The sequence below is a fragment of the Oryctolagus cuniculus genome, chromosome 11, assembly GCF_964237555.1.
Source record: "Oryctolagus cuniculus chromosome 11, mOryCun1.1, whole genome shotgun sequence".
Lineage (NCBI taxonomy): Eukaryota > Metazoa > Chordata > Mammalia > Lagomorpha > Leporidae > Oryctolagus > Oryctolagus cuniculus.
In genome coordinates, this window is record NC_091442.1 from 10,749,842 (window position 1) to 10,771,745 (window position 21,904).

At 55.0% G+C, this 21,904-nt stretch overlaps 1 protein-coding gene across 2 annotated transcripts in view; it reads right to left on the bottom strand.

Moving 5' to 3' along the window:
* Positions 1–21,904, bottom strand: part of SLC9A8 (solute carrier family 9 member A8) — a 76,613-nt gene that overhangs the window by 21,273 nt on the left and 33,436 nt on the right. For both annotated transcript variants that reach the window (XM_070051707.1, XM_051844933.2), the window contains 5 exons: positions 17,272–17,355; positions 13,432–13,533; positions 11,974–12,008; positions 5,771–5,914; positions 328–466 (listed from right to left, as the gene is read on the bottom strand). In XM_070051707.1, coding sequence (XP_069907808.1) covers positions 328–466; positions 5,771–5,914; positions 11,974–12,008; positions 13,432–13,533; positions 17,272–17,355 — 504 coding nt within the window. The remainder of the gene's footprint in view (positions 1–327; positions 467–5,770; positions 5,915–11,973; positions 12,009–13,431; positions 13,534–17,271; positions 17,356–21,904) is intronic.

The window sequence follows — 21,904 nt, forward strand, 5'->3', positions numbered from 1 at the left end:
GCTCAGCTCCGGCCATTGCGGCCATCTGGGGGGTGAACCAGCGGACGGAAGACCTTTCTCTCTCTCTCTCTCTCTCTCTGTAACTCTACTTCTCAAATAAATAAATAAATAAAATATTTAAAAAGAAAACTGACACCCTCTAGTGCACCTGCTGCATTTTAAATCCTTGAGTTGGGCGTTTCCCACCCCAAAGCTAGGCATAGTGCTCCTCTTTTCCACAAAACCGGAGGTTACAACGGGCTGGGCTCCTTGAGGGCCGGAGAACCGGCCAGAGCTCGGCCTGCTCAGAGCCGCCACCGCCGCGCCTGCGCCTCCGGCAAAGGATATCAGCGCAGAGATCAGGCCCGTCAGCGTGCCGAGCGCCGCCGAGCCGAAGAACATCTTCAGGAAGTAGCCGAGGGCCTGCAGGAAGGTCTGCCACCCGCTGACGTCTGACATGTTTTTCCTTGTTAAACCTTCAGCTGTGCTAGGAAATAAACGGAAGCAGAAGTCAAAATGTGATGGACGCGGTTCTCGAGGGGCCCCGGGGCTCCCGGCGCCCAGCGCATCCTCTCACTCAGCCATCACTGATCAGTCCCAGGCTGACTGTCCCCTCCTCTGGCCCGACTGCCGCAGCTGCCAGGCACTCTGAGGTGAGGGCCACGGCCCTGGTGCCCCCCGTCCGCCAAGTGAGAACGGGGCGGGGTGGGGGAGCGGACAGCCTGGGGGAAGGGCCCAGGCCGAGGACCCACCCGAGGGCCAGCGGACAGCCTGGGGGTGTGTGACGATGTGTGAGCCGGGCTTGGTTACCAGGGGAGGAGACAAGGGAAAGCGCCCGTGGGTGAGGGAGCAGCATGTTTAAAGCAGGGAGCCCAAACACGCGGCCTGGCGTGGGAACTCAGTGCGGGTTCCCGGAGCTGAGCCTGGCGGTGGCCAGGCAGGGGGACGGCGACAGGGGCTGGGGGCTGAGGAGGGCTCTGGCAGTGCATCCTGAAGCCAGGGGCTCAGTGGGAATCCTGTGATAAACCTGAAATGGAGGCAGAGAAGGGAGCCGCCGGAGAAGCACCGTCAGACGGTGGGCCGACGGGAGGGCGCTGGGAGGCATTAGAGAGGAAGGCTGGGGAGGACGTCCCTCTCACTGCAACAGAGCACAGTCAACGGCAGTCATGAAGCAGTCGCTGGGCTTATTCCCACAGGGAAAGCCATCATCACTCCACTGCGGGGGCTCTTCCCGTGGCTCTGCCTCCCAGCTCTCTAATCCACCTGCTTCCCCCTCCCTCACCCCTCCTCCCAGGGCTGGGCCTTGCTCACCTCGGTCTGTCCCTGCCTCCTCCACGCGGCAGCTTAAACTATGCCTTACGACGCACCACCTGTGCTGACGTGCCTCCCCACCACTGCTCTCCGGCCTCTCCTCCTCGCGTGGGGCAGGGCCACAGTGTCACTGGCACCTCCCTGTAGGGTCCTCCTTCTCCCTTGCCCCAGTTAGCTCCCTATCCATCCCTCAAACCCAGGGCCAGTCCACGCTCTCCAGGCGCCTGGCCCTTCAGCAGCCTCTCGTGGGCCTGACTTGTTGATCACAGCACGTGAAAACCATGCCTGTGTCCCTCCTGGTCACAGCCACGTGGCCACAGCCCGAGGCAGATCCAGCACGCACAGGACACTCAGTGCGGTTCTGCTGAACAGGGAATGGAACCAGGAGCAGTGCATGGGACACCCAGCACTTCCTTTTCAAGCAGGATGGTCTCGGGTGGGAGAGTGGCTTGGTCACACCCAGGAAACCGACAGCGCAGGTCAAGGTGGGACACGGCAGAACGAAGGCTCCGAGAAGCCCTGCAAAGAGGAAGCCAACTTTCTCCTCCCATCTCCTTGCTCTCCCAGGAGAGCCAGCAAGGGCCCTCATGGGAAAGGTGCGTGGGAAGGCCACGGCCACCCACCGTTCCCATCGTGTGCAGCACCCCCCCACAGGGCTCCGACTCCACTGCCTTCTCCCCGCCAGGAGGAGGCCAAGGCCCAGAGAGGGTGAGGAGTGCGGTGAGGTCACTTGGGGTCGGCAGCAGAACCAGGCTGGCCAATGGTTTTGCGCTCAAGAAAAATGAGGGCAGATGGGGGCCGGCACTGTGGCGCAGCAGGTTAACGCCCTGGCCTGAAGCGCCAGCATCCCATATGGGCGCCAGTTCTAGTCCCGGCTGCTCCTCTTCCCATCCAGCTCTCTGCTATGGTCTGGGAAAGCAGAAGATGGCCCCAGTCCTCGGGCCCTGCACCCGCGTGGGGAACCAGGAAGAAGCTCCTGGCTTTGAATTGTCACAGCTTCAGCTGCTGTGGCCATCTGGGGAGTGAGCCAGCGGATGGAAGACCTCTCTCTCTCTGTCTACCTCTCTCTGTAACTCTTTCAAATAAATAAAAATAAAACTTAAAAAAGAAAAATGAGGGCAGAATCGGGACTCTGTCTGGACTGGCAATTTGCTACATGTATTATTATTTTTTTAATTTATTTAATTGAAAGGCAGAGTGAGAGAGAGAAAGGGAGACGCAGCGACAAAAAGATCTCCCAACCCCTGGCTCACTCCCCAGATGCCCACAACAGCCAGGGCTGGGCCAGGCCAGAGCCAGGAGCCAGGACTCCATCCTGGTCTTCCACGTGGGTGGCAGGGACCCGAGGCCTCAGGTCAGCCCCAGCTGCCTTTCAGGGGCCCTGGTAGGTGCTAGAGCAGCAGTGGGGGAGGAGCTCGGCCCCGGTGCTCCGGTAGGGGCTGCACCTCACCTCCCCCCCCCCGCTCACACCCTAAGGAATGAGACAACACTGCCTCCACATCCGTTCACACATGTCAGCAGCAGCTGGGGAAAACCAGAAGTCTCGTCCACAGCAAGGAGTTTGCGAATTGTCATCGCAGAAGTCAAAGTCACAGCAACTCAGGCTAATGCAGAAACAGAAGACGGTTCCCTTTCTGGCACTTAAGGAGATGACATTCAAAGGGGTCACTCGCTCGCACATTCAGCTGCAAGGACAAACGCATCACTCCCGTGAGGAGCCTGGAAGCTTCGCCCTCCACAGGCTGACTCCCCTGACAACCCAGGGAGTGCGAAGGCAGCGCCGGGCTGCGGGGCAGAGCACCCCGGTGGGGCCCGTGGGAGCCCCCGGCTGCAGCCTGGCCCAGCCTTGGGGAGTGAACCAGCACACGGAAGAGCTCTCTCCCTCCCCAACCCCACTGCTCTGCCTTTCAAATACATAACTTTTTAAAAAGACAGCTAGCAGCCCCCTGCCCCAGCTCCTGGGCTCTGCACACAACGGGGGAGGAGCCCTGCTCGGTCCTTCCTGGCTGTGTTCCCCTGGTCCACTCCTCCACGCAGCTGTCACCGTGCCGACTGAGCCCCTCACATCCCCTGGTCTCAGAGGCATCCGGCGCACAGGGCCCTCCCCCGAGGATGACGGACAGCGACCCCGGCCTGTGGCATCTTTGCAGAGGGTGGGAGCTCATCCCTAAGTCAGCCGGCTCTCCGCAGTGCAGGGGGTGCAAGAGCAGGTGCTGACAGCGCTGTGGGCACGGGTGCCCAGGTCCCGCCGTGGGAACACCGCCACAGGTGAGCCCCGTCTCCAAAGGTGCCTTTCCAGGTAGGGCCTCGGGCTACTCACAGTAGTGCTGGTAGTGGCGCTGTTATAAACGAAGATCTCGGTGTGGCAGGTGAAGCCGCTGCCTGCCACGCCAGCATCTCACGTGGGTGCTGGTCTGTGTCCCGGCTGCTCCCTGCTAATGGCCTGGGAACCTCAGTGGAAGATGGCCCGAGGGTGTGGGCCCTGCCACCCACGGGGGAGACCCAGGTGACGCTCCAGGCTCTTGGCTTTGGCCTGACTCAACCCTGGCCATTGTGGTCATCTAGGGGAGTGTACCAATGCATGGAAGATTTTCTCTCTGACTTTCAAAATAAATAAATCTTAAAAAAAAAAAAAAAGAAACGATCTCATCTTGGGCCCTTTGTGCAGCAAAGAAATGTGGAAAAGGCCCAGAAGCAGTCCTACTTCTGACAGATTTCTGATCTTTAAATAAATCAGAGACAAAGCTTTTGAGTTTAGCTCCTAATGTACAAAAATAGCTCATGATGTCACCTCCAAGTTGGGCGCAAGTCCTTATCACAAATGTTCAGTCTGTGCAGCCAGGATGTGAGAGAAAAGCAACAAGCAGAAGGCTGAGCAGCTTTCAGAGTGGATCCCAGAGGAGAAATGCTGCCATCAGGGTTTTCAAAGGCCTTGCGGCACGATGGATGCTAACTTCCTATCAGTGGTACAGAAATTCTGCTAAGAGAAACAGAAAAAGCCAGCAACAGGGACCTGGTGCGATCGGTCAGCGTACAACCAGGAACATGATGGAATAACCAGCAACACGATGGTGCAGAGGGCGACCGACACTCCGAGGGCATGAGCCCACTTAAGTACCCGCGCGCTCGCCCCAATGAGGAGCCACAATCAGCTCCAGGCAGCAGCAGTGTGTGAACACTTCTCCCTTTGTGCTTGCATTTTTCTTTCTAAATTTTACATGAATACACGGATTACCTTTAGAATAACAAAGTATTTTAGAGTTTGTTTTTTTGGCTTGGCTTTTTGTTAAGGTCTGGGGAGCATCCCTGCAACCAGCGTCTGGTAGGCTCTTCCCGCAGTTAGGGCAACACCGGGGCCCACGTGGCCAAAAGGTGGCTGGGGGATGGGCTTGGGTGCCACGTGGTATACGGCAGTGCCGTGCAACTCTTCATTCCTCCTGTCCGGGCCCAGGCTGAGGCAGCATCACCCTCACTTTATGGCTCAGGAACTCACAGCCCAGAGAGCCAGAGCCAGAGCCGGCCCAGGGTCACACAGCGGCGGGTGGCGTCTCTGTGGCCTGCATGCAAGTCTGGACTCTCTTCACTATAAAATGTTTTCTAGTCTGCAATCAGCTCTCAGGAAAACGCTAACCACCGCAGAGTGGTCGTGCTTGGCCAGGAACGCCCCAGAGGACAGACCGTTCTACAGCGCCAGACCGGCCTCTCCAAGTCTCTCGGCTCGTCTCTGACAACACCAGGGCTCTCTTCCCCACTTCCTTGATGGACTGTGCCGTTTCTGGCACAGCTCCCCAGGCCCCCCGGCTTCCCCACGTGTTACGGCCACCACAGAAAGCAGAGTGCAAGGAATCGCCCTGCAGCGAGGAAAGTTATCTGAGATGCATTTCCTTTCCCCTGCGACTTCTTGACACTGTATGGCTCATCTTTCACGTCTCAGATCCCAGCAAGCAGGGCAGCAACGCCCGGGAGCCCGGGAAGAGACCTGCGGCTTACCAAGCGGCTCCCACACAGCAGGCCCTGGAGGCGGGCCAGCCGTTAGTGTGACTGCCCCGCCGCACAGCTGTGAAATGGCTCTGCCCATGCTGCCCAGACACAGGCCCCTCAGTGGGCCGCTGCGTCAACATCCGGGGCCCCTGCCTCAACCCCACGGCCTTGGGACTCGTCCCAGACCCACTGAATCCCAAGTTCCGAGGGCGGGGCCGGAAGCCACACTTAGTAAGCACCCTCCTTGACGCTGGTGACGTCGGGGCTCAGCAAGCACTAACGGCGAGCTCTCCTCTCTGAAGCACCCTGGACCCTGACATATTCCTGTGGCCCGACGTGGCCTGCCAGGGCAGACGCACAGGGAAGGACCCGGGGGAGCCCCGCCCCCCGAGGACAGGCCACTGCTCCCGCAACCGGGGTAAACGCCCGAGCCTCTGGTCTAGGGACTCTGGATTCTGCGCTCGAGGAGGGCGGCCTGCTCTCTCCTCCCCACGCTTACTTGGTCAGGACGATGGAGACGGCGTCATTGAGGATGCTCTCTCCAAAGACCAACATGTTGAGCACGGGGTCCACGTGCAGTGCGTTGAAAATAGCAATCGTGGCCACGGGGTCGACTGCAGATATCAGGGAGCCAAACGCGAAACTGCAAGAAGAGAGAAGGCTGGGGATCTTAACCCGCACCGGCCGGTCCACGCGGGAAAGCACTAAAGCCAAGGACGGGACGGGACGGAACAGGGCGCGCTGCAGTGGAGTAGCGACAGGAGACGGTGCGATTTCCCCACTGTCTGCTGGCTGACACGGTGGACGGCACTGCGCAAGGCCCACTCGAGAGCGAGTGGCTAGCAACGGCTACCCACCAGCAGCACTGAGACTTGACTTTGACCAAACACGGATGGAAGATATTCACTTAAACACATCATACAGTGGCCAGGCCTCTTGGCCAGGGCGGCTGGAGCCCAGGAGCTGCTGGCTTTGCCAAACATCGCAGTGCCATCTGGGACCCAGCCTCATTTCCACTCCGATCAGCAACGTCCCAGACTGCCCAACGCCATCTCCTAGCCAGGCCCGAGGGTCTTGCTGAGAGCACCCGTGAAGATCGATCAGCTGCCTACGGGGTCTCAGGCACTGAGGCGAACTGAGGCTGCAAAGCTCTCCATGGCACGCACCGCGCCCAGGCGCTGACCCGGCACTCGTCACAGAGCACCTCGATGACCCACACCGCAACTGCAGGACACAACACTGCCACCGTCCCAGGGACACAGCAGGACGCTGAGGGACACGAGAGGACGCAGCCCGTCCAAGGTCAGTCAGGTAGCAAGTGGCAGACCAGGGCTACAGGCAGGCTCGCGTCCTTGCTCTCACCACCACGGTGGCCACGGCCATACCCAGGGACTCAGACACACCTAGAGAACGCGAGAGTGACCTGGGCAATAGATCAGGGTGGCATGAGACAGAGTAGCCCTGGTCACCTTGAAGGGGGGAGGGGTCAGTGTCAAGAAAGAGGTGACACTTATCTAAGCAAGAACCTACGTGACAGGAAGCCGCCGGCCAGGCTGAGGTAACAGCAAGCAACCCGAGGAGGCAGCGAGCTTGGCTGCCCGACGAGCGGACGGCCGGTGTCGCGTGCGGCAGCAGGTGAGCAGGCGACACAGGCAGGGGAGGTGCACGTGAGCCTGAGGGCTCCTCCCTTAGACACTGTCCCTCCTCTTCCCTCAGACTGTACCAAGCTCGGCTTTCCCCTCGCTCAGCAGAGAGCTCTGCCCTCTTCCACTACACCTGAGACAAAACATGGCCAGCCCGCGGGGATGGCCCTGCAAGTCACAAGCCAGAGACTGCACACGGCCCGCAGGCACTGCGCTCTGCAGTGGGCAGCCGGGGAGGGGCACACAGGCCCCGCACAGGCCCCGCACAGGCTGAGCACAGCCCGGCCTGGCCGTCCTGTCAATAGCGCTCTCTCCCGAGATCGGGTAACTGGAGCCACAGTTTCCATGGTAGCTCCCTGGGGGTGGGATTACATGAATTCGCCCAGGAGGGCCTGTGGACCCCACAGATGATCTCTGTCCAGACCTCAGTGCGCAGATCCCAGCTGTCCTCTCGGAGGTGAGCACGCCCGTGAGCGTGCACAGGTGTGTTCCCGGGATCTGTGCTGAGCGCGGTCAGACACTGCAGAGGGTGGCAGCGGGAGGAAGGCATAGCCCCCCGCTGGGACTGGCCCTGGGACCTCATGCTGAGCCGGGACACGGAGCTTCTCGCCTTTGCTCACCCTCACCACCTACAGCAACATCATGAGGGCTGCGAAGGATGCCGGGACCGTCCAGCCCGCAGGCCTGGGAGGTGGCGGCAGGCCCGGGAAGGGCTGCGTGCATGCCTGTGGGCCTCGGCGGCCCTCCCATTCCCAAGGGAAGTACGGGAGGTGGCCGCCACGCTTCTCTCTGCTCGGCAGCCCCCGGGCTTGGCGACAGCACCCAGTCTGTCCCAGGGGCCATCCCTGCAATCACAGTCACACTGGGCTCTGGGCACAGGCATGGGGCCCAGGCTGGGTCAGTGAGGGTCACTGGGGGCAGGCTGGCTGAATGAGGATGACATGAGCCTGGAGCCATCGGTGCTGCCATGTGGGGTGAGCGTGCCGAGGACGAAGCCAGTCAGGGCAGAGCTGGGCTGCGGCCCAGTGGGAGAACTACCACAGAGCCCCTGGAGGCTGTCCTGCAGGAAGCCACCACCTGGCGCCGCCACAGTCCTGTGTCAACAAGCTTCTCTTAAAAAAAAAAAAACAAGGCCGGCGCCGTGGCTCAATAGGCTAATCCTCCACCTTGCGGCGCCGGCACACCGGGTTCTAGTCCCGGTCGGGGCGCCGGATTCTGTCCCGGTTGCCCCTCTTCCAGGCCAGCTTTCTGCTATGGCCAGGGAGTGCAGTGGAGGATGGCCCAGGTGCTTGGGCCCTGCACCCCATGGGAGACCAGGAAAAGCACCTGGCTCCTGGCTCCTGCCATCGGATCAGCACGGTGCGCCGGCTGCAGCGGCGGCCATTGGAGGGTGAACCAACGGCAAAAGGAAGACCTTTCTCTCTCTGTCTCTCTCTCTCACTGTCCACTCTGCCTGTCAAAAAAAAAAAAAAAAAAAAAAAAAAAAAAAAAAAACAAAACAGGCTGGCGCTGCAGCTCAATAGGCTAATCCTCCGCCTTGCGGCGCCAGCACACCGGGTTCTAGTCCCGGTCGGGGTGCCAGATTCTGTCCCGGTTGCCCCTCTTCCAGGCCAGCTCTCTGCTGTGGCCAGGGAGTGCAGTGGAGGATGGCCCAAGTGCTTGGACCCTGCACCCCATGGGAGACCAGGAGAAGCACCTGGCTCCTGGCTCCTGCCATCAGATCAGCGTGGTGCGCTGGCCGCAGCACACCGGCCGCGGCAGCCATTGGAGGGTGAACCAACGGCAAAGGAAGACCTTTCTCTCTGTTTCTCTCTCACTGTCCACTCTGCTTGTCAAAAACAACAACAACAACAACAAAACCAACGAGCCTGTGTTGGGTTTGAGATGTACAGAACTCAAGGCCTGGTGGATGCTTGGCCATAATCCTGAGGCACCTGAACTGGCAGTCGGGGCAGGAACTGTAGGACCAACCAACAGAGAGGGAGGAACTGTAGGACCAACCAACAGAGAGGGAGGGACAGGGGACGCCCCGCCCAGTGGAACGGAGACTGCAGGGTCTCGGGGTGGCCGTGGGCGAGTGACTGGGCTCTGGGCACAGGGAGAATAGCCCCACCCGGTGGAACGGAGACTGCAGGGTCTCGGGGTGGCCGTGGGCGAGTGACTGCTCTGTGTTGCGCCTCTTCTGCGTGTTTGACATGTTTCATAACAAAAGGCCAGGGGGAAGCTCCTTGTACGTCATTAAACACAGCCGGCTTTCTTGGGAGTCAAACGAGGGCAGCGGATTCCTGCCAGGGAATCTGGGACGTCTGAATCGGGGGCTGTCTCTACACCGGGAGGTGCACACCGAGGGCTCACAGCCTGCTGGGCACACTGCCCAGCTCCGTGGCTCCGTGCTCAGGAGGCCAGAAGCCACGGGTGCAACCTGCAGACACGCTTTCTTTCCTGCGTCACCTCAACAGGTAGCAAGCCTGACAAACGGAAGACAAACAGACCGGATAGAGAACACTTCAGGTGTCCAGGAGTGGAATCGTTCTCCAGCAGAAATATCACCAAGACAAAACTCTGTGCGTCCAAGTTATTGTTTTGTTTTCTAGAGCGCAGAGTTGCAGTGAGTGGTCTGTGAGTCTCATGTTTGGCCCGAATGGTGTTTTTGCAAAACTTATTAAATTGCCAACATTTAAAATCTGGAAAACTCCTTATAAAAGTATACAAGTCTTGGTTCTTTTGAAAAAAAAAAAAAAAAAGTTAACTGTCGAGCACGTCTGGGCCCTTGCTTCCACACGGTAATCACTGGGGGGGCTGGGGCGTGGCCCGTCCGACAGCTGTGCTCTCTGCTGGCCACTGTCCGCCTGTCTCACACCTGGCCGGCTCTGCGCTGCCAAGCGCTCTGCCAGGCCCTCAGCTCTGTGGTTTCGGGCCTCCAAAGCAGTCCTCCTCTGGGGTACAGTTCCTGACAGGAAATGGGGCACAGGGAGCACCTGTGTGAGCAGGAAGACACGCTACCTGCGCATGTCAAGCCAGGCTCATCCTCTCCCTCCTCAACACTCCAGCCACCGGGTCAATTCAACTGCACAGACATCTACTCGCGTTAAAGCAAAAAGGGAGTGCGTGCTTAGCCTGGTGATTAAGACCCCTTGTCCCACACTGGAGCTGCTGGGTTTAATTCCTGGCTCCGGTTCCTGACTCCAGCTTCCTGCCAATGCAGACCCTGGGAGGCAGTGGTGACAGCTCCAAGAATCGCGATTTTGCCAACCACATGGGAGACCTGAATTGCATTCCTAGCTCCCAGCTTCAGCCTTGGCCCAGCCCCTGTCACTGCACACACTTGGGGGAGTGACCCAGCGGATGGGAACGCCATCTCTCTGGCACTCCAATCAATCAATCAATTTTACTATCTGGGTGGGCATTTGACCTCACAGGATGCCTGCCTCCCATATCAGAGTACCTACGTTCCCTACCCGGCTCTGGCTTCTGACTCCAGCTTCCTGCTAATGCAGACCCTGAGAGGGAAGTGAAGCCAAGTAACCGGGTTCCCGCCACACGTAAGAGAGACCTGCACTGAGCTCTTGGCGGCCAGCTCAGCCCAACCCAAACCGGGTCACTGCAGGCGTCTGGGGGAGTGAACCAGTGGGTAAGAGCACGCTCTCCGCCTCTCAAGGTAAAATAAGCTATAGAAACTTTGCAGCACTGTCTGGATCTCTGGCCGGCTGCTCCTCAATGTGCTGAAGGCTTGAGTCTGCGAGGCCTCCCTTACGTCCGGGGCACTTCCTTTCACTTGAAAATAGCTGCAAAAGCGGGGCCTAAGCTCTGCTCTACATCCAGTTCCTGGCTCTGAGTGCTCCTGTACACAGACGCTCCTTGGTGCCCTCCGGCGGGGACACTAAGCTCCCCATATAAAGTGGTGGAGATCGGCACGTCACCTACACATCCTCCTGTGGACTGTACCGCACCCCTGCACTGCCATGCGGCTAACACAACACGAACACTACGTCCACGATGTTGTACTGGCCTGTGCAGGGAGCAATGAGGAGAAACGATGAGCCCGCACATGTCCAATGCAGACACGCCTCTTTTTCCAGCTATTTCTGATCTGTGATTGGTTGGATCCCTGGACGTGGAACCCATGGAGTTGGAGGATTGACTATCTATAACAATTGCCTTATAACAAACAAAAGCTCCAAAAATTCATGACCAGGGCGGGGACAGGGGTGGGACTGGGATGGACTTGCTATCAGGGACACATTTCCCAGGGAAAGGGTTCTAAGATTCTACTCGCCAGTCGCTAAGCTGCTGCTAAGCACCGGAAGCGCTGGCTGGCTGGCTGGGCCATGGAGGGATGTGGGGCTAAAGCCCGCGGCCTCACTCCCCAGCCCCCAGCTGTGCCATCAGAACGGGCCGGGCGCTAAGGGATGCAGGAACACCAAGCAAAGCTGCATGGGGCACTTCCCAGCGAGGGGCAGCGGGCAGGACTCGGCCAGCTCCCCTGTCCAGCCGCCCGGGACACAGCTGTCTAGGTTGCTTCTCGCTAAGCCCGTTGTGGAAACTCCGAGACAGGTCTCCCAGATGGCTCTCACTAGACAGTGCTCCCGGGAGCTCTGGACGCAGAGGGAGAGCCAGAGAGCTCCCTGGCCCTGCCTGCTCCGCGACCCCGGCGTGGTGGGAACGCCAGAGCAGAGCTCCGCCTCGCCCCCACCCCCACCCCGGATCTCCCAAGAAGACACAGCTGTCGTCAGGGCCGGGGAAAGACCCGAAGGTGACTCTCGATATGGGGCAGCGGGACAGTACGTGGACAGGGTGGGCGGCTGACCGAGCGCAGGTCTTCCCTGTAAGCTTAAACCAAACGAATCACTTCAGTCAGAGGTGCTCTAGGGGTCTCCCAAAAGCCTCAAAGGACTTTTTATTCATTTCAGAGACACAGATTAGATTCGCGTGGAGTAAATTCCACAGCAGAAATCACCAGCGGCAGCAGGGACAGAGAGAACCACACCAGGGAGCGACGTGGAGAAAGTCTCCCCAGTCTGCAAAGCGGTCTCATAGTGTCACGGGATGAGGCATTTACCTGTCTGTCATGTTGAGCTTAGAGATTACATCAGCCTGTAAAATAGAACACACAGACACACAGACACAAAAACCCCTGGAGAACAGTGGAGAAGATGAAATGCCCGTCAGCATCTCATCACACGAATGCGGACATCACCTCCTCCGCCCAAACCACTTGAGAAATAAAGAACACGCCTTCGCTTCATCTGAACCTGCGTTTGGTCAGCACACAACGCAAGTATGAGCGGGAATGCTGCGTGTCCCAAGCCCGACCAACGCGGTTTCCTTCTCCCACGTTTCCGTGTTTGAGCAATGCACCAAGCTGCAGACTGCCTGGGTGCCATGGAGGCGGAAACACAGGTGAAAATCGGGCGGCGTGGGCTTCAGCCGTCACGAGAAGACAGCTGGCCCACGTGAGCGATCCGCCGCTTACCTGGGCCTGACCCTCAACTTAGTTTTCAGAACTGGGGCAGGCAATCTCTCTGCAACTGACACCGAAGGAAAAGCGCTGCGACACGCATGGCCGTGCGTGATGTGAAGCCACAGATCTGACTGTCCTGCCTAGGTCTGCTCTAAATTCATTTAAAGTAATCTGAAGTCTCAAGTATGGGACTTTCAATTGATGCCACTGGGAAGTGGCTTTGGCACGGAGCAGAATCCAGAGTATAAAATCCTACAGATAGGGGCCGGCGCTGTGGTGTAGCAGGTAAAGCCATCGCCTGCAGTGCCAGCATCCCTTATGGGCGCCTGTTTGAGTCCCAGCTGCTCCTCTTCCAATCCAGCTCTCTGCTGTGGCCTGGGAAGGCAGTGGAGGGTGGCCCAAGTCCTTGAGCCCCTGCACCTGCATGAGAGACCTGGAAGAAGCTCCTGGCTCCTGGCTTCGGATTGGCGCAGCTCCGGCCGTTGCGGCCAATTGGGGAGTGAACCAGTGGATGGAAGACCTCTCTCTCTCTCTCTCTCTACCTCTCTTTTTAACTCTGTCTTTCAAATAAATAAAAAAAATCTTTTTAAAAAATACAAATAAATAAATAAATCTTTAAAAAATCCTACAGGCAGACAGCTTAGAATGGAGTGAACAGATTCAGAATTATCTTTGATTTTAAAATGCAAATCTTAATTAAAAAACTCTTCAACTCTGATTTGGCCCACCTGACAACCCAAGTAATACCGTTACAGTCTGAAGATCTTGATGCTATGTATTTTTAGGCATCCAATTTCACACAGTGATGGCTTGCAAATAAAATCAAATACTTTAGGGATTACAGAAAAGATCGACCCAATTCCAAAGTTCTGGGAGGATACCTGGAAACAGTTTCCCATGCCTTCCTGTGCCTCCTGTGGCCTGGGGCTTCCTTCTGGGGTGTTTACCCTGAAAGTGAAACCCAGGCCCCATGAGATGGCCCCACCCAGCCCTGCCTCCCTGCACTCGCTCTAAGGATATGATTCCCAAGTGTTAAAAAAAAAATGTTTTTCTTACCTGGCCCAGAAAATAAATTCCTCCACCTACTACAAAAGCAGAGATGGCCGTGCCAAAAACAGCGAACAGGGTGATGGAACCAATGTTTTGAAAGAAGTTACCCTGTTCGAAAGAACGGAAATCAGAAACGATTAGAAAGGCCGGCCCAGCAGTGAGGCTGGCTCTGGGCGCAGGCCTGGCTCGGTGACGGTGCAGCACTGCCCTGTCTGGGAAGCCCTCACTCCACACAGACTGCAGCGCCCCACGCCACGCACAGCATCCCTCAGCTGGACGTGGCCACAGCGCCCAGGAGGCTCTTCCCGGCTGCCCTCGTCCCTTTGCCTTCTCCAGAGGAACCTTCCAAAGGACAAACCTGACTGTGCCGCCCCCACTCCGCCCCCTTCCACTGGAGAAGCAGCTGCACCTAACCTGCCTGTGCCGCCCCCACTCCGCCCCCTTCCACTGGAGAAGCAGCTGCACCTAACCTGCCTGTGCCGCCCCCACTCCACCCCCCACTGGAGATGCAGCTGCACCTAACCTGACTGTGCTTCCCCCCACTCTGCCCCCCACTGGAGATGCAGCTGCACCTAACCTGACTGTGCCGCCCCCACTCCACCCCCCACTGGAGATGCAGCTGCACCTAACGGAACGGAGTGACCCTGTGGCGCCCTCTGGTACCGAGCTGCCTTTTGTCTCTCCTGGTGAACACCAAGCATCCCAAGACCTCAGGGCATCTCCCCTCTTCCCGACCATGGAGACAGCTTCCAGCTCAGACCCTGCTCCAGGCTCTCAACACGCAGCAATCCTCTGCTGGTCTCATCTGACACGGCTGAGGTCTTCCATTTATTTCTGCATCTGTTTGATGGATGTCTGTCTTCCCAATGAGGCTGCAGGCTCAGTGGGGCAATGGCCACACCTGCCTCTGCACAGTGGTCACTGCCACGCTGCCTGTCAGATGGCAGACGACCAACAAGCAGGAACTGGAAGAATGAACTGTTTTTCATGTTTGATCAAAACCCTGAATCTGGGGTGAATGTCTGACACAGTGGCTAAGATGCCACTTAGGACACCCTGTAACAAATAGGTCCCAGGTTCAAGTCCTGGCTCGACTTCCGATCCGTCTCCCTGCTAACGGGCACCCTGCCACCCACATGGGAGACCCAGGTGGAGTGACCAGCCCCAGCTGTTACAAGCATGCCTTTGAGAATGAACTAGAGACTCAAACAAACAAAAAACCCCAAAATCTATCTATTGTTTTTCACTTAATTAAGAAAAGGTGCATTGTTACAAAGAACATCTAGAGAATAGGTTATACTACTACCAAAATTTCCTTTTTCTTGTTCAGGACTTTTAAATAATTTTATTTCCCTCTATTAGTATCATCATCAAGTATGACAGACAAAGTATGCTTCTATCTACACTTCACAGCAATTAAGAGAAAATATTTGAGTCTAAGGAACATGGCTACCTCTTCCAAAGTTAAGGAGATCAAGCTGTCTCTTAGAACCATACTGATCGACTCAGGGGCCTGGTGGGCCTTGGGTGCCAGCGTGGACGGGGTCTGCTGTTTGACCGCTCACTTCAGAGGAGTGAGTGTACTGACAGCCCCACTAAGCCACGCTCCTGCAGGAAACTCCTTTGTAGACTGGCTCAGCGGCTCGTGATCGGATGTTCACTTCCTTTGGTTGGCCTATCAATCTTCAGTGCACAAAGGATTTTAAAATAACTCAAGGCAAACACAATGATTTGTTTTTTTCTAAACCAAGGGCTTTTGTCTATGATTTTTTCTTTGCGAATACCTGCTTTATTTTGTTATTTAAAAACACATTAGACTAACTGGCCTTGTACTGTTTACAGGGATCTAATTCAGATATAAATTATGTCGTTGGTTAGTATTAACCTTGATACTAAAACTTTCCCAAATTACAGTTACCCCACTAAAAGAACACCCCTCTGCCACACAGAGCACACTTACCTCTCTCTCCAACTTCCGATTCTTATACAACATTTACAATCTGATTAACAGTAGCTCGACTGCCATTGTGGCACAGTGGGTAAAGCTGCTGCCTACAACACCAGCATCCTATACGGGCACCGGTCTGAGTCCCGGCTGCTCCACATCCGATCCAGCTCCCTGCTAATGTGCCTGGGAAAGCAGTGGAAGATGGCTCAAGGTCTTGGGCTTCTGCACCCATGTGGGAGACCTGGAAGAAGCTCCTGGCTCCTGGCTGTGGCCTGGCCATTGCAGCCATTTAGGGGATGAGCCAGCGGATGGAAGAGCTCTCTCTCTGTAACTCTGCTTTTCAAATAAATAAAATAAATCTTAAAAAACAAAAAACAAAACCAGTAGCTGTCTACTTAATGCATAATGACTGATGATTGTGTTCCTGAAATGTATATTTATATGAGCAAGTGCGCCAACACTAAGATAAAACATTAAATTCAAAGTCACTGCCTAACTCCTTTATAGGAGGGCAGGAAGGACAAACAAATGAACTGGGATTCCAGTTCACATCTGTCCCTGCCACACCCTGTCACATGTGTTTGAAACATTTTCAAAACCTGGCTACAAAGCCTGTTTACAAAATGAAAGTGCAGAGATGTTGACCTTCAACTCCTTTTGTCTGTTTTTTTCTTTTTTAATAATTATCTGACATCAGTAACTGTAAGATCTGTTTTTTTTTTTACATTATGCTTTCCCCCCCACATTTTCTTTAAATAGATGCCCAAGAAAATAAGAACTTAAAAAAATCTGAACTAAAAATGTTAAAATATCTTTGTTTTAATATCCAGGTAGAAAACTAAAAATTTAATTTGTATGTTTTTACCAAAACTTTGTGACAAATTCAAGGTTAACTTAATGAGCTGAGACTCCTGCTCCTGGTGACCCTGACGCTGTTAATCACAAGGACGGAGCACTCCCTTCACTGGGTGTGGTGGGCGGGGCGCTGCCCACATCCTTTCACCCCGTGTAAACCCCAAAGCCACCCAGGAAGCGGGGTTTGGGGTTGTCTGGGTTTAGTCTTTAATTTCCACTCTACTAAAATGGAACCTGCAGGGGGCAGCGCGTGACCAGACCCACACCTCTCTGGCTCCAAAGTCCAGGTTCCTTCCTCTCTATCCTTCAAGGTGTTTTACTACATACACAAAATAAATGCTGTATTATTAGTATTTTAAGTTGAAATTACCTTATTTTAAAACTTAAATATTTTTATATTCAAAGGAAATTTACAGACCAGGAAAAAGCCATGCAACACACAAGCTTAAAGTGAGAAGTTCCTGGGCAGGCAGAAGGAGCGACTCTGGGAAGACAGAGACCAGCAAAGCCAAGACAGACCGGCAGGGGCCGCGGCCACGGCTCACTGTCCCGGCCGGGACAGCGACACCAGGCAGAGCGGCTCTGGGCCCCAGTGCCGCAGCCTCCGCACTGGACGACTGGGGCAGGATGGCTCGGGCCTGGGGGGCAGCGGGGCATGGAGTAGGCAGGAGAGGAGAAGGCTGGGGGATGGGCACAGAGAGGGGACCAGGAAGGACGGCCGGCCGAGGAGGGAGGGAGGCCCTGCGGGGTGAGTGAGAGAAGCCAAGGCCTGGGGCGCATGTCCCTGTTGTCCCAAGACAGGCTGTCCTGTTGACCTGTGTCAGTCTGTCCAACAAGATGAGCTAAGGTTTCATCCGTGTGCCACTTAGGTTTAATCTGGCCAACTTCCTCTATGGAGAACACGGGGTGGACTGGCCACACAGCAGCCAATCTATTGCGTTTGGACCCCACTGCACACGACGGAACACAGACGCGCCCCTGCTGGACGGGCGGCCACGCTAAGGACCCTGCCTCCCCGACACGAGAAGGCGCCTGAGCCTCACCTTGTGCAGCGAGTAGCCAGACTCAAAGATGATAGGCGGGAGCAGGAGGAGGAAAAACATGTTGGGGCGGAACATTTCTTCTTCCTGTAAACACAAAATGGGTATTTTCAGAGGCACGGCTTTGTGTAGTTAATAAACGGATTTACCAATGACGAGCTGAAACGATCCTCGGGGCCCAGCCCAGCGGGGACGCGGAGATGACTACCTGACCACAAATGCAAGCAGGAGAGCCCCTCACCCGAAACCCACCCCCAAACTAAACTGCGTTTTAAAATGCAGGCCAGGAGATTTTAAAAGGCAACCCACAAAGAAAGAGCACAGTGAACTGCTTCCACACACTCGGGACACGGTTCTTGTTGCTTAGGAAAGAAAATTAAAGTAGAAAGTTTTGATTCATAATGAGCAGTTTGAAAAACAAGTGCACAAACACACCCCGTGCTGCCACCTTCCTAAGTCCGTCTGCAAGGAGACAGTCCCCAGCTGACCCCCTGGGAACCGGGGGTGTGGCCCTGAAGCCAGCCCCTTGCCATGCTTTTGATTCAAATATTCAGACATTTAGTGCCACTCTGAAAGGCACTCCTAGAGGAGAACCTCATGCTCTGTATTAACCTGTGTCTAACTGCTGTGAGACCAGGGAATGAGTCTGTCGCGGCCCTTAGACCCCAGCAGTGACCTGTAGGAGTCTCCCTCATCTCACAGTCAGCGCTCTGTCACGTGAACAGCTCCGTGCCACCATCTCGACAGTCTGATTTCTTATCAAAACCCCTACTCAGAGGGATGACTAAATGTCATCTCGCAAATGTACAGCTGTTACCACAAAGACCAAAATAACATCAAAAAAGGCTCAAAATGGAAGCAAATGATGACTTCTGAAAAATGCCTTGTTACGTCTCAAAATAACGGCATGATAAGCTCAGACTCAGCCGGGGCCACGTGAAGAGGAAGAGGCTAAGCGCTGTGATTGTGGGGCCGCTACTTTTGGGGTCTGTCCAGTGGGAGCACCGCACAGATCCTATTTCAAACACCAGATTCCCCGGGGGAATGGAGAGCCTACTTGTAGTGGGGCTGCACAGGGCACCTCACCCCAACCCATGCCCTGGGGCCCCCAGCACGTGGCCTTGCGTGGCGACTGTGCCTGCAGCTGTGATTAAGGTAAGGATGGGACGAGATCATGCGACATCCAAGAGAAGGGCACTTGTAAGGGACAGAAAAGGACCGCGGACCAAGGAGCAGGCCTAAGACCCGGCCGAGTCGCAGGCCGTGAGTGCCGGGGCCCCGGGACTGTGAGGGAACGAATCCGTGTCTTAAGCCGCAGCTACCGGTCCTTTGTTTGCAGCCTTGAAGTGAGTCCCTTTCCCCCACCTCTCAGGGAAGCTGTCACAGAGAAGGCCCAGGCTCTCGTGGCGCCGTCTCCCCTAAATGGGGGGGAGTGGCTTTAGGCGCTACATGAGCCGTGTGCATCCAGTACCGCTCACCGCACAGACTGAGGAAGCCAAGCCCCTGCCCTTCTTTTTCAATCCCAAATAAATCGGACAACTGAGCTCAGCACTGCCATGCTAAAGCTCTTTCCAACGTGCCGATCCCCAGGGCCATGGCGGACATCACTGTATTTATGAAAACAGACTTGGTTCCTGACTTAAATTAAGATTTCATGGTATCCAATGTCCACAGCAGCTCTATTCAAAGTAGCTGAGGGGCCGGCGCCCGTGGCTCACTAGGTTAATCCTCCGCCTGCGGCGCCGCCATCCCATATGGGTGCCGGATTCTGTCCCGGTTGCTCCTCTTCCAGGCCAGCTCTCTGCTGTGGCCCCAGAAGGCAGTGGAGGATGGCCCAAGTGCTTGGGCCCTGCACCCGCATGGGAGACCAGGAGGAAGCACCTGGCTCCTGGCTTCAGATCGGCGTAGTTCTGGCCGTAGCGGCCATTTGGGGGGTGAACCAACGGAAGGAAGACCTTTCTCCCTGTCTCTCTCTCACTGTCTAACTCTACCTGTCAAATAAAAAATTTAAAAAAAAAGTAGCTGAAAAGTGGAAAACAGCCCATGGCTCCATCAAGAGATGAATGGAGAGGCAAACTGCGGCACATACTTCAAAATAAGGACCATCCACCCACAAAAAGAAACCAAATTCTCAGACCTGCTGTGGCAAGCGGGAAACATCACGCTAGTAAATATGCCAGGACAAACACTGTATGATTTTACTGATATGTGGTACTGAGCAGGCAGACTCATAGCGGTGGGAAGTAGGTTAAAGGTGCTGGGGGTGTTGGTTATGGGGAAATGGGCAGTTACTGCTCGTGGACACAGAGTTTCTGCTTGGGATGGTGAAAAATTCTGGAAATAGACAGTTTGATGGGTGCTCAACACTGTGAAAATATTGAACGTTACTGAATGACACACTTAAAATTGCTAAAACTAAATGTCATGCTATGTGCACTTTACCATAATAAAAAGGGGGGAGCTGTTTGGCCATTAGGGTGCTGGGTTGGGACACCCAGATCCCATAACGGGGTACCTGCATTCAAGTCCCAGCTCTGCTCCCAATGTCCGCTTCCTGCTAATGCTGGGTCCCTGCCACCCACACGGGCCAGCTTCAGCCTGGCCCAACCCTGCTGTTACAGACATTCGGGGAGTGCAACAGCAGGTGGAACTCTCTCTTTGCCTCTCAACTAAATAAACGAATAAAATCCTTTTTAAAACTGCTAAAAACACACATAAGTAAAACAGCAAGTTCATATAAAGAAGTGTGTTGCACATAGACAGTGGAGATGGAGGTGGCCCCGAGGGCAGTTTGGAAGCGGAGCTTCACGCTGGTTTCTGTCTCCTGCTGCTCCTGCTCCTGAGTTCCCAGACCGATGCCCTCTTTCCACCCTGCTCTCCACAGATGCCTGCTCCTCCAGGAGGCTGGCCCCAGCCTCCCAGCCTAGAAACCCCGCCTTTCCCCAGGTCAGGCCCTGGCTGCCCGAATGGCTCTTCAGGCATTTAAACTGCCCGTCAACTCTGGTTCAGCTGCTGATCACGTTACCATGCTGTACACATTACTATGATTTTATCTTGCAAAGTCACATCTGTGGGGCAATCAGTAACACTGAAGCACATTAAACTAAAAGCGAGAGATACCTGCCCATCCCTCCTGCTACCGCTCAGGGCAGGGCTCACCGATGCCAGGTTTCCTGGGGCCACGCTGCCAGACCAGGGGCACAGCCACGGCTCAGGGTCTCTGGTTTTTTCTTTCTTTCTTCTTTTTTTTTTTTTTTTAAGATTTATTTATTTACTTGAAAGTCAAGAGTTACACAGAGAGAGGAGAGGCAGAGAGAGAGAGAGAGAGAGAGAGAGAGAGAACAATAGCTGCAAGGGCAGGAGCTGTGCCGATCCAGAGCCAGGAGCCAGGAGCTTCTTCCAGGTCTCCCACGTGGGTGCAGGGGCCCAAGGACTTGGGCCATCTTCTACTGCTTTCCCAGGTCATAGCAGAGAGCTGGACCAGAAGTGGAGCAGCAGGGACTTGTACCGGTGCCCATATGGGATGACTGCACTACAGGCAGCGACTTTACCAGCTACGCCATACGCTGGTCCATGGGTCTCTTTTGGTGGGCCTAATGTTAAAAGAGCTTCGCTTTTTCAAGAAAAGCTAGAAGTTCAGATTTTTATGTGAAATTGCCAAATTTTATATAGATTAATAGTATTTTAAAATCAAACTAAAAATCTGAACTGTTTTCTATATCAATTCAAATTTTGAACAACTGATTTCAAATCAAATCAAATAGATTAATGGGTAATAATTACCCATCGGGCTATATCTAGCCTAGAACTAGAGAAAGGGATTTCGGATCCCCACTATTAGGGCAGTTAAAACTTTATTATTACTGTTTTTTAAGATTTATTTGATTCTATTTGAAAGGCAGAGTTACAGAGAGAGGGAGAGAGAGCTTCCATCCTCTGGTTCACTCCCTCAAATGGCCACAACAGCCGGGGCCAGGCAAGGCAGAAGCCAGGGCCCTAGAGCTTCATCCGGGTCTCCCACACGGGTGCCATCTGCTGCTTTCCCAGGCGCATTAGCAGGGAGCTGGATGTGAAGTGGTGCAGCCGGGGCTGGTGTTGCAGACGGTGGCTTCACCTGCTCTGTCACAGGAACAGCCCAGGGCGGTTAAAACAGAACCAAGTTGGGGGCTCAGTGTGATGGTTTTAGCCATTTAGTGCTTGATTACTTTGGAATGGACCTTATTTTCCTCCACAAATTGAATTTTCCAACACGTCTACTAATATCGCTCTGATCTATAGAATGCTCAAGTTTAAGTTGAATTTTGAGCTGCTGTTGGTCCGTGTATTCCAGGATGACGCTCACCCGCTAGTAAGCACTGTGTCAACACAAGGCTATGGAATCAGCGACCTGTGCCAGCTGGTATGCTGGTGAACACACTGCCCGTTCAGGCTGGACAGCCTGGACACGAGACTCAACCTGGCTGTGACACTGCACACGCCCCAGCCTCTCTGAGTGCCACTCTCTTCCTCTGGAAAAATGAGGTGTGCAGCACCTGGCTATCTCACAAGGCTGTCATGAGGACATCAGCTAATGTGTCTTTTTTTTTTTTTTTTTAATTATTTATTTGACAGATAGAGTTAGATAGTGAGAGAGAGA